This window comes from Natator depressus, chromosome 11, assembly GCF_965152275.1.
Source record: "Natator depressus isolate rNatDep1 chromosome 11, rNatDep2.hap1, whole genome shotgun sequence".
Classification (NCBI taxonomy): Eukaryota; Metazoa; Chordata; order Testudines; family Cheloniidae; genus Natator; species Natator depressus.
The window spans coordinates 6,554,902-6,569,497 of record NC_134244.1 but is presented as its reverse complement, the minus strand read 5'-3'; the positions used below and the strand labels follow the sequence as shown (position 1 = coordinate 6,569,497).

General features: G+C 42.8%; 1 protein-coding gene across 2 annotated transcripts in view; it reads left to right on the top strand.

The window, feature by feature from the left end:
- Window positions 1-14,596, top strand: part of CNTNAP5 (contactin associated protein family member 5) — a 420,028-nt gene that overhangs the window by 271,668 nt on the left and 133,764 nt on the right. For both annotated transcript variants that reach the window (XR_012641395.1, XM_074967062.1), the window contains exon 12: window positions 12,277-12,396. Coding sequence is in view for 1 of the 2 variants with exons in the window: in XM_074967062.1 (XP_074823163.1) it covers window positions 12,277-12,396 (120 nt within the window). In the remaining variant the exon portion in view is untranslated. The remainder of the gene's footprint in view (window positions 1-12,276; window positions 12,397-14,596) is intronic.

The window sequence follows — 14,596 nt, the reverse complement described above, 5'->3', positions numbered from 1 at the left end:
GAACATGAGCTCCAACTGCGATGCAGTGGCCAAAAGAGCTGAAGCAATCCTGGGATGCATAAACAGAGGAATCTCAAGTAGGAGTAGAGAGGTTCTTTTATCTCTATATTTGGCACTGGCACAACTGTTGCTGGAATACTGTGTTCAGTTCTGTGCCCACAATTCAAGAAAGACGTTGATAAATGGGAGAGGGTTCAAAGAAGAACCATGAGAATGATAAAAACACGTCTCTTAGTGATAGACTCCAAGAGCTCAATCTATTTAGCTTATAAAAGAATTTAAGGGGTGACTTAGTTACAGTCTATAAATATCTACTGGGGAACTGATATTTAATAATGGGCTCTTCAGTCTAGCAGAGAAAGGCATGACATGATCCAATGGCTGGAAGTGGAAGCTAGACACATTCAGACTGGAAATGAGGCATACATTTTTGAGAATGAAGGTAATTTATCCTTGGAACAATTTACCAAGGGTTGTGGTATATTCTCCATCACTGACCATTTTTAAATCAAGATTGGATATTTTTCTGAAAGATCTGCTTTAGGTAAAATTTGGGTTAGTTTCATGACCTGTGTTAAACAGGAGGTCAGACTAGAGTATCACAGTGGTCCCTTCTGGCCTTGACCTCTTTATGAATATATGTGTTTCATAGAGAATGAGGAAAGGGGTTGGGGAATGCACCATTTTGAACTGTCAGTGATGTGTGCATGAAGAACTCCAACAGGACAGCTCACCCTATCCACAAGAAGCTAATCAGAAAAGAACCAGATGGTACTTAGGAATCATGTCCCTCATGGGGTGAGGATTGTAACTCTCAAGTGATGTCAGTTTCAGTAATTACATTTGGGAACATTTTAAATGCCTCAGTGAAACACTGCAGCATCTTTTAAAAACTGCCTTAACGAGCACAGCCTTTCTCTGAGAAGTGACTGCAAAAGTGGAATTACGGAGTTCTGTGTTTAGTGCTTATAAATCGTTACAAAATCAAAGTTTCTCTGTGTACAAGGAAAATAAGTTTCAAACTGCTAACCTAGCCATGGATCTGCAGGCCAAGATGGGCTCTTTCTGGCAAGTGCATCATATCAGTAATAACGATTCGGTAGCCCAGTTTCTGCCCACATTTACACCTGCTGAGATTCTGCCCCCCCACCCCCCCAGTTACTCACAATCCTGTTGCTTTTAAAAGAGATGCACAGGTTTGACTTATGGCAGAATTTGGCCCTACAAATGGAATTCAGTTAACAAGTGTGGTCTGTGAGGCAGAATAACATCTAACTCACTTTCTCATAGATCTCACAGAGCTAATGGAAGAAAAAAATAATAAACAGTGATTTATTACAAATGTGATCAAATATGATGTGGAGATCCTCAAGGGCTGTAAATCAGTACCCTGCCACTGCGGCCAGTGGAGAGATCTGACTTACACCAGAGGAGGATTTAGCCTTAGCTCAGAGATGGTCCAAAAAATTGGGATGGTCAAAAATGAAAACCTGTTTTTTCCAAAAAATAAAAAGAAGAAACAGTTTTGAATTGTTTTCATTTGGAAGGAATCGAAAGAGATCCATTTCCCCTGCAAAAAATGTTTCACAATTGTGTTTTTCAGTTTGAAAGAATATTTATTTCATCAAACTGGCTTTTGAATATTTTATTAAAAGCCAAATGAAATCTCGATAAAAGCACTTTGATAAAATTGTTGATCGCATTTTGATTCATTTAAAAAATAAAAATCATTTTTTCACAAAAAGTGAAAATTGAGAAAATGTCGACAATCTTCAACCAAAAATATGTTTTCATAATGGCGATTTTTCATGAGACAAATTGTTCTTTGAAATATTTTGACCAGTTCTACTCTCAGTAAATTCTGAATAGTCCTACTCAGTTTAGTAAAAGTGTCATTAGTGCAAACAGTGGTTAACATTAACATGTCAGCTATGATAACTATTTAAGTGTTAGCAAAAGTTATTTTCTATTCTTGGTACAGACCCAGTGCATGACTTACTCTTGGGAAGTGGAGACTTCAAGGACCACTACAGTAATCCCTTTACACTGATCCCAAAATGGTTGAGTCTCAAATCAGTGAAGTTTGGCTGGTCAGCAGGAACCATAAAATGGCACAAAAATATTTGTTTAGTTTACATGGATAAGACTTGCAGGGCCTTGTTCTGTCCAGTTGACTATTAATCTGTTTTTTACTTTCACAAGGCCTTTCTGACTATAAATAGAATGAGAACAGAGAGCTTTCCCTTTTCTCTTGGCCATGCAGATGTCCTCAGGTTAGTGTAACATAAAGCATGAAGGCTCTGGTCAGCAAAATGGAATTTCATAATTTTAGTTTGAAACAAGCGATAGATGGAGCCTACAGAAAATGTGAAGCAGACATCAGCATAGATAGGCACAAGAAAATGTGTACAGGTGCAAATGACGACAAAAACTGGGGGTTGTGCCCTTTTTTCCGCCTTTTTGATATATAATGCATCAAACACCTTTCTCAAGCCTAAGAAAAGAACTAGCCTCCTTTTCAACACTTCTTCCTACCCATATCAACCAATAAGTGTCCCCATTATAGATGCAGGAACCCTTCTGCCTCCCTTCCTCCCAATTTTCCCTCTGTCACAGAGCTGTCATAACTATGGACCTTGTGCTTTCCCACTATGTCCTGATCTCTGATCCAAGCACATCATAGGTGCTTACCTATGCAATTGTCTTTACCGTGACAGCACCTGACATTAACACAGTCACTACCCAGGCTCTGTAATGTCATCTTTTAAAATAAAATAGTGCAGCTGGTGTTACAGAGCTAAATAGACACAACATTTGATTACCCAGAGTCTTATTTATTTAAATTCCAGGTTACCTTTTCCCTGTGGCGATCATAAATTTTTATAAAACCCAATATCGATGGAAACATTTGTGATTAATTTTTAAATTTCCATTTGAAACATTAAAATAAAATAGAGAGACGTTTCTCATCAGGGCTTGACATCTAAACATTGAAGTGTTGTGCTACTATGTGAAAACTTGGAGAATGACAAGGGATCAAACTGAAACTGACTGTTAGAGAGCTTATTCCTTCACTCTCCCACTTCCCTGGTCCTTCTCGCATGAACAGAGAGCAACAATACCCGAAGTCCGAAGGTGCAAACAATTCGATGTTTATTGGGGTGAACTTCCAGCAAGCTTAAATACAAGTTCCTTTTTCCTTATTTTCGAATCCCAACTTACTTCCTGTTTGCCCCTAATTTATATAGTAATATTCTTAGCTATACCTTAACCAATCATTCTTCTGAAATTTAACTAACCAATCCTAACATATTGTAACATGATTAGCTAACCAATTATATCCCACCACCTTAATTAGATTACACCCAGCAAAATTAATTATACAGCAGACAGAAACAATCACAGAACCAGACAGAGATTATACAGACAAACAATAGCAAAGTGGGAACTATAATGACAAAACAATACAGAAGTGAGGATTTCACATCCCGGCTATTGATAAGTGAGTTCTTGCCAGACAGGATGCTATCAAACTAAGTTTCCTTTTACATTTTCTAGGCACTTCCTTTTCTCTGGAGGTGATAGGAATTATCAGGACAGGATTGTATTCAGGACAGGATTGTATTCAGGACAGCCCAATAGCACCTTCTTTCAATGTGACTAGTTTGGAATGTGAGGATGTGACTGTTCGCTTCCTGGCTTATGGCTGCCTCTGCTGCTTAGCCAAAGGCCTTAGCCTAAGAACAGGGCCTCAGACTGTCACAGTAAGAGAAAGGCCCTTACACCAGCAGACAGTGATTTTGATTCTTTCTTTTATACCTCTAGAACTAGCCAAGTGATAAGAATACCCCTAAATTCTTAAAGTACAGGCCTTTACAAACAGGCCTGAATATCTATATCCTAACACTGACTAGTGTATTTTTATCATTCGGGATGAGAGAGATGGCGGGAGGGGGGAAGAAAACAGCCTAAACAGTGAAAGGCAAAACAAAATTTTTAAAATTCTTTACTATTCAACCATTCTAGTTTCTTATGACAATGGTAAGAAAATGTCTCCGAAAAATATTTGATTTCTGTGTCCCTTTAGACACTGCTTCATGCCAGTGTCCCCTGCCTCTTGTTCCCTGACAATAAGAACAAAGGAATTTCCATTCCACATCAAACCCACAGTTCATCTAGTCCATTTTCCTCCAACATTATGCCAGCTGTGTCACAGAAGGGTGTAAAAAACCGTGCGGTAAGTTGCTATAGAATAAACCGCCCACAGAAATAGCTTCCTCCTCGCCCCGATAGTTAGAGGCTGCCTTATTCCCTGAAGCTTGATGATTTATATCTCTTCCTAAACTCTTGCTAATTATTTACCATTGTAACTCTGTTATAGCCAAGGATAAGACATGCTAGGATGGATTCTCAACAGGTGTAAATCAGCATAGGTCCATTGAAACCAATATAGCTGAACTGATTCGTGCCAGCTGAGAATCTGCCCCACTGTCTGCCTCTTTAGGCCATGGTTATCAACTACCATGGTTGCAAACGTGTCATGTAGTGAACAGATCCACATTACTAATGGCTGGGACTTCACGTTGTTCCTTGCTAATTCAGAGATAAGGTGTCTGGTCCCCAGGCAATGTGACATATGGGGGTGGAGGGAAAGACCCAGTGATGAAAAGTGGTTTCTAGAAGCACCAGTCCACTGCCAACACACAATAATTTATGTCTGTGCTCCTTTTACCATCCTTTGTACTAAATAAATAAAAAAGCAGGGGATGTAATCAACGAGTTCCCTAATGAGCCAAGATGAATTGTTCTGTATCGATGATGACAGCAAATTCACTAAATGAATTGCAATTTGGGAACCTTATGAATTCATCAAAGCATGACTGCTTGGCTGGCTACTTAATCGCCTGTTACGATCTTCCTCCTCCCCCGGCACCCCATCCTGGTTGCCTTTGTCAGCAGTATCTGTAATTGAAAAGCTCCCTGTAGCCTTTAAGACTGTGAATTCATGAGGAACAGGTTGTGGTTGTTGGGTTTTTTAATTTAATATATACATATGTATTGCTACAGACTGGCAATTGCAGCTCTTCTAGGCGCTCACAATTTACTATGCATCAGACACACAAAAAACCTCAGGAAGAGACTAGCTTAGCTGTGTTTAATGCAGAATGAATATTAATTAGGGACTCAATCCAGTAAGGTGCTGAGCACCTTCACCTGTCTCTGAAGTCAGAGAATCACAGTCAGTGCATGTTTGACTCCCACCAATATGCTGCCTGGAAAGATGATACCCCAAACTGTAGCTTCATCGGACCTTGCAAGAAGTGAAGTCTAAGGACAGGCCCAATGAGAGATTTCCAGGAAAAAAAATATCCATGTACCGTGAAAAGCGGTGGGGGTGATTCACTTGGTGGCTCCGAGGACGTGGGGACTAGAATTCAGGCCTGCAGAGCTAGGGATGGCTGATGTTCGCACCGTGCCACTAGGAAACCATGTTTAGCCCCACCTACGGAGTACTGTGGAAAATAGGAACCACCATCCAAGAGACCCAGAATGACAGAACCTTGCAGCTCTCTGATTGACCAACCACTCTATTTAACCCTGGAGGGTGCCACAGGAAGTTGTCTGGGCAACAGCACAGACTTTGGGCCTGCTGTGACTCCAAACCTCAACTGTTCTCCTGATCTCTGGTCCCTGATCCCAGCCTGACCCTTGCTTCCTGACTCTAGCCTAGTACTTCCTCTGATGTCCAGTCACTGACACTTGCTTACTGAACCTGGCTCAAGTGATTCCTCTGCCCCTGTCCACCAACTACCGTCTCTGATATGTGGACTCACAGCCCAACTGTGACCACTAGGAGAGACTGCCTGTGCCCCTGTCCTTTACAATTTGTCCAAACTCACTTCTGACCTCCTCCATGGGAGCCCCTTAAAAGGGATTTGGAAAGGGCGGGTATACCCTCCCCCACTAGACCCCATGAGGTACCAGATCTTCAGGATCAGGTCACACAACTCCATACTGAGAACCATCTGCTGCGGTCTCAAGTGGCGTAGCTCCTAGCAGAAAACCAGGCACTGCAGCTAGCACAGTCCCAAGAAGAGAATTCCGTGCTCTGGGCTCAGGTTGGTCCACTGCCCACTGAAGAGGGACCTGAAATACCTGAATGTTGTGATGGGAACTGCCAGAAGGTCAGGAGATTCCTGAACCAATACTGTCTCCTTTTCCTGCTCCACCTTTGAATGTACCCCATTGACCAGGGCAGAGTGATCAGTTTGCTAGCTGGAGAAATGCTGAATTGGGCCTCTCCCCTGCTGGGGCAGGACAGCTCAGTGTTAATAGACAGGAACACCTTCCTATAAGCATTTTCCGCAATATTGACAACCGTCATCTCACTTGCTTAGCAGAAGCTGCATACAAAGGTTCCAGCAAGGACAAGGCCCGGCTGCCTTGTATGCTGCGCGGTTCCATTGAACTGCAGCTGACATTGAGTGGAACAAGGTAGCCCAAATGCATCATTTTGGGTGTGAACTTAGTGAGGAAGTAAAGAAGGGGCTATCCTGCATTGCGACCTAACCCACTGGGATGCTTTCATTGACCTGTCTCTTTGCATCAGCATCTGGATGCATGAGCAAAAGGATGTGAGGAGGGGCACCCTGCCACCATTTTGCCCATTCTTTACACCAAAAACCGCAGGGCCCAACCATGAACTGATGCAGTTGATCTGGGCAACTGTTGCTTGACCCTGGAAGAAAAGGAACAGTGAAAGCACAATAACCTCTGCTTTTATTACGGTGCACCTGGACATGCCATCACCTGTTGTGAACCTTGACCTGCAAGGAATCGGGAAACAAGCAAGCTCAGGCCATATGGGGGGGCAACCTGTGCACCACTAGGGCACTATATTCCGTAACTACCCCCAACCCTCAAGAAAAAACCTGATTGAGGACAAATAGGTCCTCCCCACACTTCCAAGTATGAATAAAGTTATGTACCATGGATGTGGCCAAACCAGTTTCCCTCTCAGTGGGCCCTGATCAACTTTAGGACTACTGATAACTTTATAGATACTAAAGCCGCTCAAGCTCTACAAATCTCCCACTGTTTAAAGCCTATATCAGTCCTCATAGAGATGAATAATGGGTCCCTCCTGTCCTCAGGGCTACTAACACAGGAAACCATACTCCTAGAGGCTATAATCCAGGGTCATTGGGAAATGCTACATTTCAGTGTGATCCATTCTCCACACTTACCCCTAATTCTCTCCATCTTCTAGCTGGAGCAGCATGACCCTTGCATCTCCTAGAAAGAAAAGAGTATCAACTTCCCTTCTGAATACTGCTGAAGGGTCTGCCTGCATGCAGCCAGCTTCAATTCTTTGGTTCTGGGATCCTGCAACTGATCAGAAGGGAGAACACCTGCGGGGGAACTCCAGATGGTGATGGTTAGCCAGAAGGAGTCACTTCCAAGTCTGATTCCCCATTCCATGAAAAGCATTGGGATTATGTGGACATTTTTTAAAAGAAAAATGCAGAGATACTACCTCCACACTTGGACTACAACTTCCCCATAGAAATGGGTCCATACTCTGTCAGAGGCATGGTCCACAGCAGATGTTGCACCCCTGTGCTGCCTACTCCCAAAAGTTCACCACTGCCAAATGGAATTATGAGATAGTACATAAGGAAATACTTTCAATTAAACCAGCCTTTAAAGAGTGGTGCCATAACCTCAAGGGATCCCGATACCCAGTGCAAGTCTTTTGATGACCATAAGAACCTTGAATATCTATGGAATGTTCAAGCCTTGAACCAAAGACATTATCCTTCTCTCAATTGAATTTTGTCATCACCTGTTGCCCAGGAACAGGAAAGCAGACACCCTATCCTGAAAGGGGAAATACTACCGAGAGGTCAAGGACCCTACCCAAGAATGACCCTATCTCCTAAAAGCTCACAGTTTCCTTAGTGCTAAGATTAACCAAGACCTTCTTGATCTTATCTGATCTGCTTCGAAGGTTGACCCATTAACTTAGTCTGAGCAAGCGAGAGCCAGAACCAAAATGCAATGCTCCACACAGGTGGGATCATTTACCTTGATGGGTGCATATACATTCCAGTGCCCCTCGCTGGCTAGAAGAGCTGCTTCTCTGCCATGACACTCCTTTGGCTGGACAACTTGGACTAGGGTAACACTTATGACTAGTGTGCTCACACCAAGATGCCCTGTGCTAAGCCCCTCAATGCCCTAATACCCCTGGAGACTCAGCCTAGACACTGGGTCTCAATCACCAGGGACTTCATAGTGGAACTCCCTGACTCTGGTGGTCACACAGTGGTCTTTACAGTTGTAGACCAACTGACCAAAATTGTGCACTTCGTCCCCTGTAATAACCTGCCCTCTGCTGACACAATGGTGTGACTGCTAGTGGTTCATTTGTCTGTCTTCATGGGCTTCAAAACATGTCACCTTGAACCAAGGCCTCCAGTTTGTCTCAAGCTTTTGCCTTGAAGTGGTCCTGCTAATGGATGTTTGTACTTTTATCTCCTCCATGTACCATCCCCAGACAGATGGGCAGATGGAGAGGGTGAACCAAGTGTTAGAGCAATACCTATGGTGCTTTGTCAGTTACCATTAAGATAACTGGTTATTCCTCCTTCCTTATGCCAAGTTCTCATACAATAACACTGACCGTGCCTCCATAGGGCAGAGTCCCTTATTTGAAAACTATGGTTTTCAGCTGTCCTTATTAGTCGCCTCTCCAAACCCAGCAGCTGCTCACTGGATCCAACAAATTCACCATATCCAGGAGGAGCTTAAGGGTCACCTAGAAGGCGCAAAAACAGACAACAAGCAATATGCAAAATTGCCCAGCTATCGTGAAATCCCCAGCTATCATGGTTGGTCAAATTGTCTGGCTTGCCGCAAAACTCCTCCATACAAACAGGCCGTCCTGCAAGTTAGACAACCAGTTCCGTGGGCCCTTCCAGATTTGTCAGCAAATCAACCCCGTCACATTCAAATTGCAGCTCTCTCAATCTCTTAGGGTACATCCTGTTTTCAGGATATCCCTCTTGAAGCCTTACCCAGAGGATCCCTTTCCTGGTGGGTCGCAACAGCCACCCTCACCAGTCCAGGTCCAAGGGAAGGAGGAATATATAGTCCAGGCTATCCTGGACTCTAGACTGTAGAGGGGGAGACTGTACTATCTCATTGATTGAGAGGGCTAGGGTCCTAAAGAATGCTCCTTGGAATCCATTGCCCATGTTCATGCCTCTGTTCTAGTAAAAGGATTTCATCAAGACCCCTTGGATAAATGAGGCCCAGCATCCACTCAGAGGAAGAGCACCCCTTAAGATGGTGGATAATATGAGGATATGGGGACTAGAACCTGGGCCTGCAAAGTCTGGGATGGCCGATATTTCCACAGTGCAAGTGGGAAGCCAGGCACAGCTATACCTAGGGAGCACCTTGGAGAACAGTCACCGCAGGAAGTACTGTCCAAGGGAGTCAGAGTGACAGTACCCTGTGAGCCTCTGATTGGCCAGTCAGACTATTTAACCCTGCAAGGTGCCCCAGGAACTTGTCTGGGCAATGATAGAGACTTCAGGCCACTTGTGACTCCAGACCTCACTTTGCGTCCTGCTCTCTTGTCTGTGATCCCAGCCTGATCCTGACTCTTGACTCCTGACTCTAGCTTGGTGCTATCTCTGGTCTCAGGTCTCCGACTCTGGCCTGACTCAGACCCTGATTCCTGCAGCCTGTTTCTAGCCTGGTACTACCGCTGATCTCCAGTCCCCAACCCAGCCTGGCTTTTACTTGACTCTTGCTTATTGAACCCAGCTCTAGCAATTCCTCCGACCCTCCCCTCCAACTATTGCCCCTGATGTTTGGACCCCAACCAACTGTTACCGCTAGGCCAGACCCCCTACACCCCAGTCCCCTAGTGGGCACATTTTTCTCTGAGTCCCCCTGGGACCATGCCCCCAGCACCATGCTGCTGGAGGTGCTGCGTTCTTAGCAGACGTTAAAACAGGGACCTGATCACTTAATGGCTGTTAAGTCTCTCAGCATTTTTGAAATAGTAGCAGCATCAGCCCTCGTGCCCTGTCCAGAATTCCATTCTGGCTATTTAAAATCGTTCCTTCTGAAGCATCATCCATTGGAGAAAACAATTCTTCTCTTTCTATTAAATATCTATATCTATATATCTAGCAGCTGTGTGATCTTCCTAGTACAGAATTGCTGCTCTGTTCCACACCAGAAGGGGCTGCCTTTTTGAAGTGGGGGGGAGTGATTTTTTTTTTTTTAGATTCACTTTGTAATGCTCCTTGAGATTCTTGTGGGTGAAAGACACTATGAACAGCAAAGCTTTATTTACGACATCAACACTACAAACAGTATAGTATATCTAATTTAACTGTACAGCTCTGATGGCTGAAAAGTGGATGGGACTTAGGAAGAAATTTGTAGAACCTAACAAATGGGATACTTCCAAATTCCCCTGTGTGCCTCTCAGTCTATATGCATGCTGTATCGCTGAATAGTGGTGTGTGTTTGTGTGTGAATAGCTGTTAAATGTACACATAAAATCAAAGGGCAAGAAAAATAGAGATTTGACCTTGCAGCAGCCGAAGATGATACTCAAGTATATTACTCTGTGTTCTGCTACCGTTATTGCTAATGAGCTTATTCATTGCAAGGCCCTATGTTGCTGTGTTCGCTTGCATTTTCAGAACTACCGTATGTCCCAGATATGTGTGTCTTGTAGGGAGAAAAAAGTCTTGATCCATCTGCCAAGTCTGGCTGAGTTTTAGAAATTAGTTAAACAACAATAAACAAACTGTTACGGTTAATAAACTCAGATCAATGTAATTTGGTAGCAGTTTACATGGAAGTAGAATCAATTCCTCTTACAGTGGGAAGGCGAGCATAGACACTCAAAATTCCAGTCGGAAGATCTTCATGCATTCACCACTTAGCCGTCTCTCCTGAGGGATTTCCTCTGTCTCCATGGCATGTGGATTATGAGGGGTGTCTCTCATTATTGTAAATTAAGGATGTCACAAAATGTGAATTAGTCAGCTGGAAGCTATGGCATCATCATGTATGATATACAAAAAAAAGATCAATACCATTATCCCTTCCAGCACCACTTTTGGTTGTATCCCACATTTTGGGTCTCTTGCCATTTTGGGTCTTGCCACACTTGACCTGTAATAGGAATTGTATGGACTAATGCATTCTCCTGCATGCCAAGGAAGCCACCAGCTGCTGTTAAAATCTGCTTGCTGTGTGGGGACATGTTAGCATCAGTTCTGAAGGAGGCTATTTGCCAAGTATCTCTGCCGGAAGTGAAAGCATTAACTATTTGAAAGTGTGTGTGTGTGTGTGTGTGTGTGTGTGTGTGTGTAGACAAAAACATATGTGCATATATGACTCTTAATGGACCTAGGGTCAATATTAGCGGTAATATAGTGCCCAAGGGATAAATTAAGCTATTGAGATTGTCATATCTTACCTGAAGTTTGAAGACGTGTATAATCAAAAGAACTGTTTTTACCCTTGGGCAGTTTTTACCATGTTCTTGTTGCTCTTCAGTGATAGCCCAGCTTGTATTATATACCCCTTGAATTTATATGTATTGAAGCTTTCTCTGGGCATGTATCCTTCAGCACAGGAAGATTTATACATGGAGAAAACATGAGTGTGATATATAAAAATAGGGTGACAATCTCTCTGAGTAGCCCTGAACCCTTGTCTTCCTGGCAGAGACAGACTGTTTGTCATTTCCTCTAGGGTGGTAGACACTGAAAGAAGCTCTGGGCTCCCCTTTCAATAGGGAACCCACCATTTACTCCAGGGAAGGCATGGAACTGCTATGGCCCAGATTGTCCAGGCTTCCAGGGGTGTCCATGTTGTAAGTCACATGTAGATTATTGCTCTCCAGTGCGTGCTACATCCCTTCAGTTGGACAATGGCACATACCTAATTTTATATCAGTCCTTTAAAACATTTAATTAACCTCGTCAGGAAAATACCAGCTTAACATTGTTTAAGGCCCCAATTCAGCAGAGCACATGCTTAGATCTGTCTCTATCCAGGAAAGCACTCAAGCATGTGTTTAACTCCTGTTTCCTGAACTGGGGACAGAAATACAAGCCAGCAGTAAATCAAGGGGATAAATAATGACACTGACAATCGTTATAATTGTGGATACCTGCATGCCTACCAGTGCCCTCACTGTATCTCTGAAGTAATATATCTCTCTCTGTATTGCAGCCATCTACGAGCAATCGTGTGAAGCCTATCGTCACAAAGGGAAGACGTCTGGTTTCTTCCATATTGATTCCGATGGAAGTGGACCACTTGGACCATTCCAGGTTTACTGCAATATCACGGGTAAGGATACTGCATTGCTGGCAATGTTTAACATTGGCTCTAAATGTCTTATAATAAATGTTTTCTCTTTGTATTGTTAAGAGAACCTCAGAGTTGTGGATATTTTGATGGTGGGAAAAAAAGGCAGCAGATTTGTAGTTTTTGTGATGAACGTTAAATTTAGAAGGATTTCCACTGGTTAATATCAGCTAGCAGTACAATCCAAGGCTGTATGATTCCTGCCACTCAGGGTAGAACAGATATGCAGGCCTTTGCTATGGCTAAAAGAACAAATTGTACTTAGTGAGAGGATGTTATTGCATTTTTCATAAACATCCTGATTTTTAGTTCACCCTCAGTATTATTTTTATGAGATCTCATAAACGTGAAACCCAGATCTGTTTCTTAACTTAACTGTTTCTTTGCTCCACTTATATAATAGCTTCTTATTGTAAGGTTCAACTCAGTTATGAGAGAAATAAATAGTTAGGTAGAAAGTCCACTACGTATACTTCAGCACTGTGTGCAGTCTGTACTCAAAGCATACGGTACTCCTTACTCAAGTAGCCCCACTGACGATCAGTGAGACAACTCACATAAGGGTTTGCAGAATGAGGACCTTAATTAGTACAGAAATTAACAGGACATCCTTTCTCTCACTAAAGAGAGGTGGTACTTTTCAGGTTAGGATGAGCTGATTGGCAGTCACTGTGCGGGAAACTCGCTCTGTGACCATGACATCTCATAAGAGCCTCATTATGTTGGAACAATGACATTGTCTACCATTATGGAAAGACTCATGACTGGGGGAGATGGAACCTTCTCCGGAACTGGGCCCGCACTGTAGAGCTCACAGCCTAGGGAAACAGGAATTGACCACTAACCTCATTGCATTGAGCTAATCTCAAAGCTCGCTTCTTTGTCCAAGCTTTTCTACCACAATACCCGGACTGACACCAGTGCTTTCTTATATTCAATAATCATTTAAAAAAATAGAAACCAACCCCTCTAAGCCTGCCTCATACCACCAGGGAAGGAAACGAGAGAGATTCTTTGTAACTTCTTACACTTAGGAGCAGCTCAAATATTACATAGATGGGAGCTAAGATAGGAACTTAGAAAGACAGTCTTTTGGTTATGACTCTTCAAGTTGTTGTCCCATAGTTTAAAATGAAATGCAACTCACAAAGGAGAAGCTCAGTAAAGTCTCCCCTTAGAGATCTGAGTGCAGTTCACATGGAGAGCTGAATGTGCTTGTCTGAGAGCAGATTTTGGCCCTAAAACTTAGAGACCAGTTCTCTTCCTCCTTTCACTCTGTTCAGAGAGAAGCCAAAATATAGCCGAGGACCACAGCTGACTGAAAAGGGGAAGGAACGGGGCTATTACCCTGCCCTTCCCCACTCTCCACTGGTTACTTTTACTGGCCAGGTACAGATAGGGGACCATGCCAGACCTTCTGCTTGGCTGGTAACTGTGGCTACGTTAGCCAGCTGCACATCCCCTCCAGATTCAATCCAGAGCACCCAGGGCACACCATGAGCCTTTACATTGCTTCCTCAATCAACTCATACTTAGTGTCTCAAATTAAATTGTCATGGTGATGTAATTGGGCAATCATTACATGTTAATTAAACACACACCAGTTAATGATTAAGTATGTTTTTATTCAAGTGTAACAAATATTTAATTAGAAGTGTCTGTTCAACAGTTGTTGAATCTCAAGTATTAAGGCTGAGTTCCATCTTCTCATCAGCATGGTGTTTTTTGGACTCCAATATGGAGCCATAATTAATATTAATATTTATTATTACTATATGTTTACATCACAGTACATAGCCAATTAGTTCATTTTATCATCCACTTATCTTTGTGTTATTTGGAGTTATGCTCAATTCATATATAATACTTGTAGGCTAAATAGATATACATTGTAGGATTATCGAAGGATAAGGTTGACAAGTATTTAGGAGTGATGATTGTGTATTAGGCATATAAGTAAAGCCCGGCTAGAATGCAAGGCCTACAGGCTGAGACCTCTAAGATTTTAGCTCAGCCAGACTAGGCCATAGGCTTAAGAATGCTTGAATGAGTGGATGACCTAGGAATAACCCTAAGCCAATAAAGTCACAAGATTACTGTAGAAATTGTGCCAATAGGTTATGTTATGGAAAACTAGATTGCAATAGACTGCAGTGTATTGTCCAAAACCATTGTATACCTG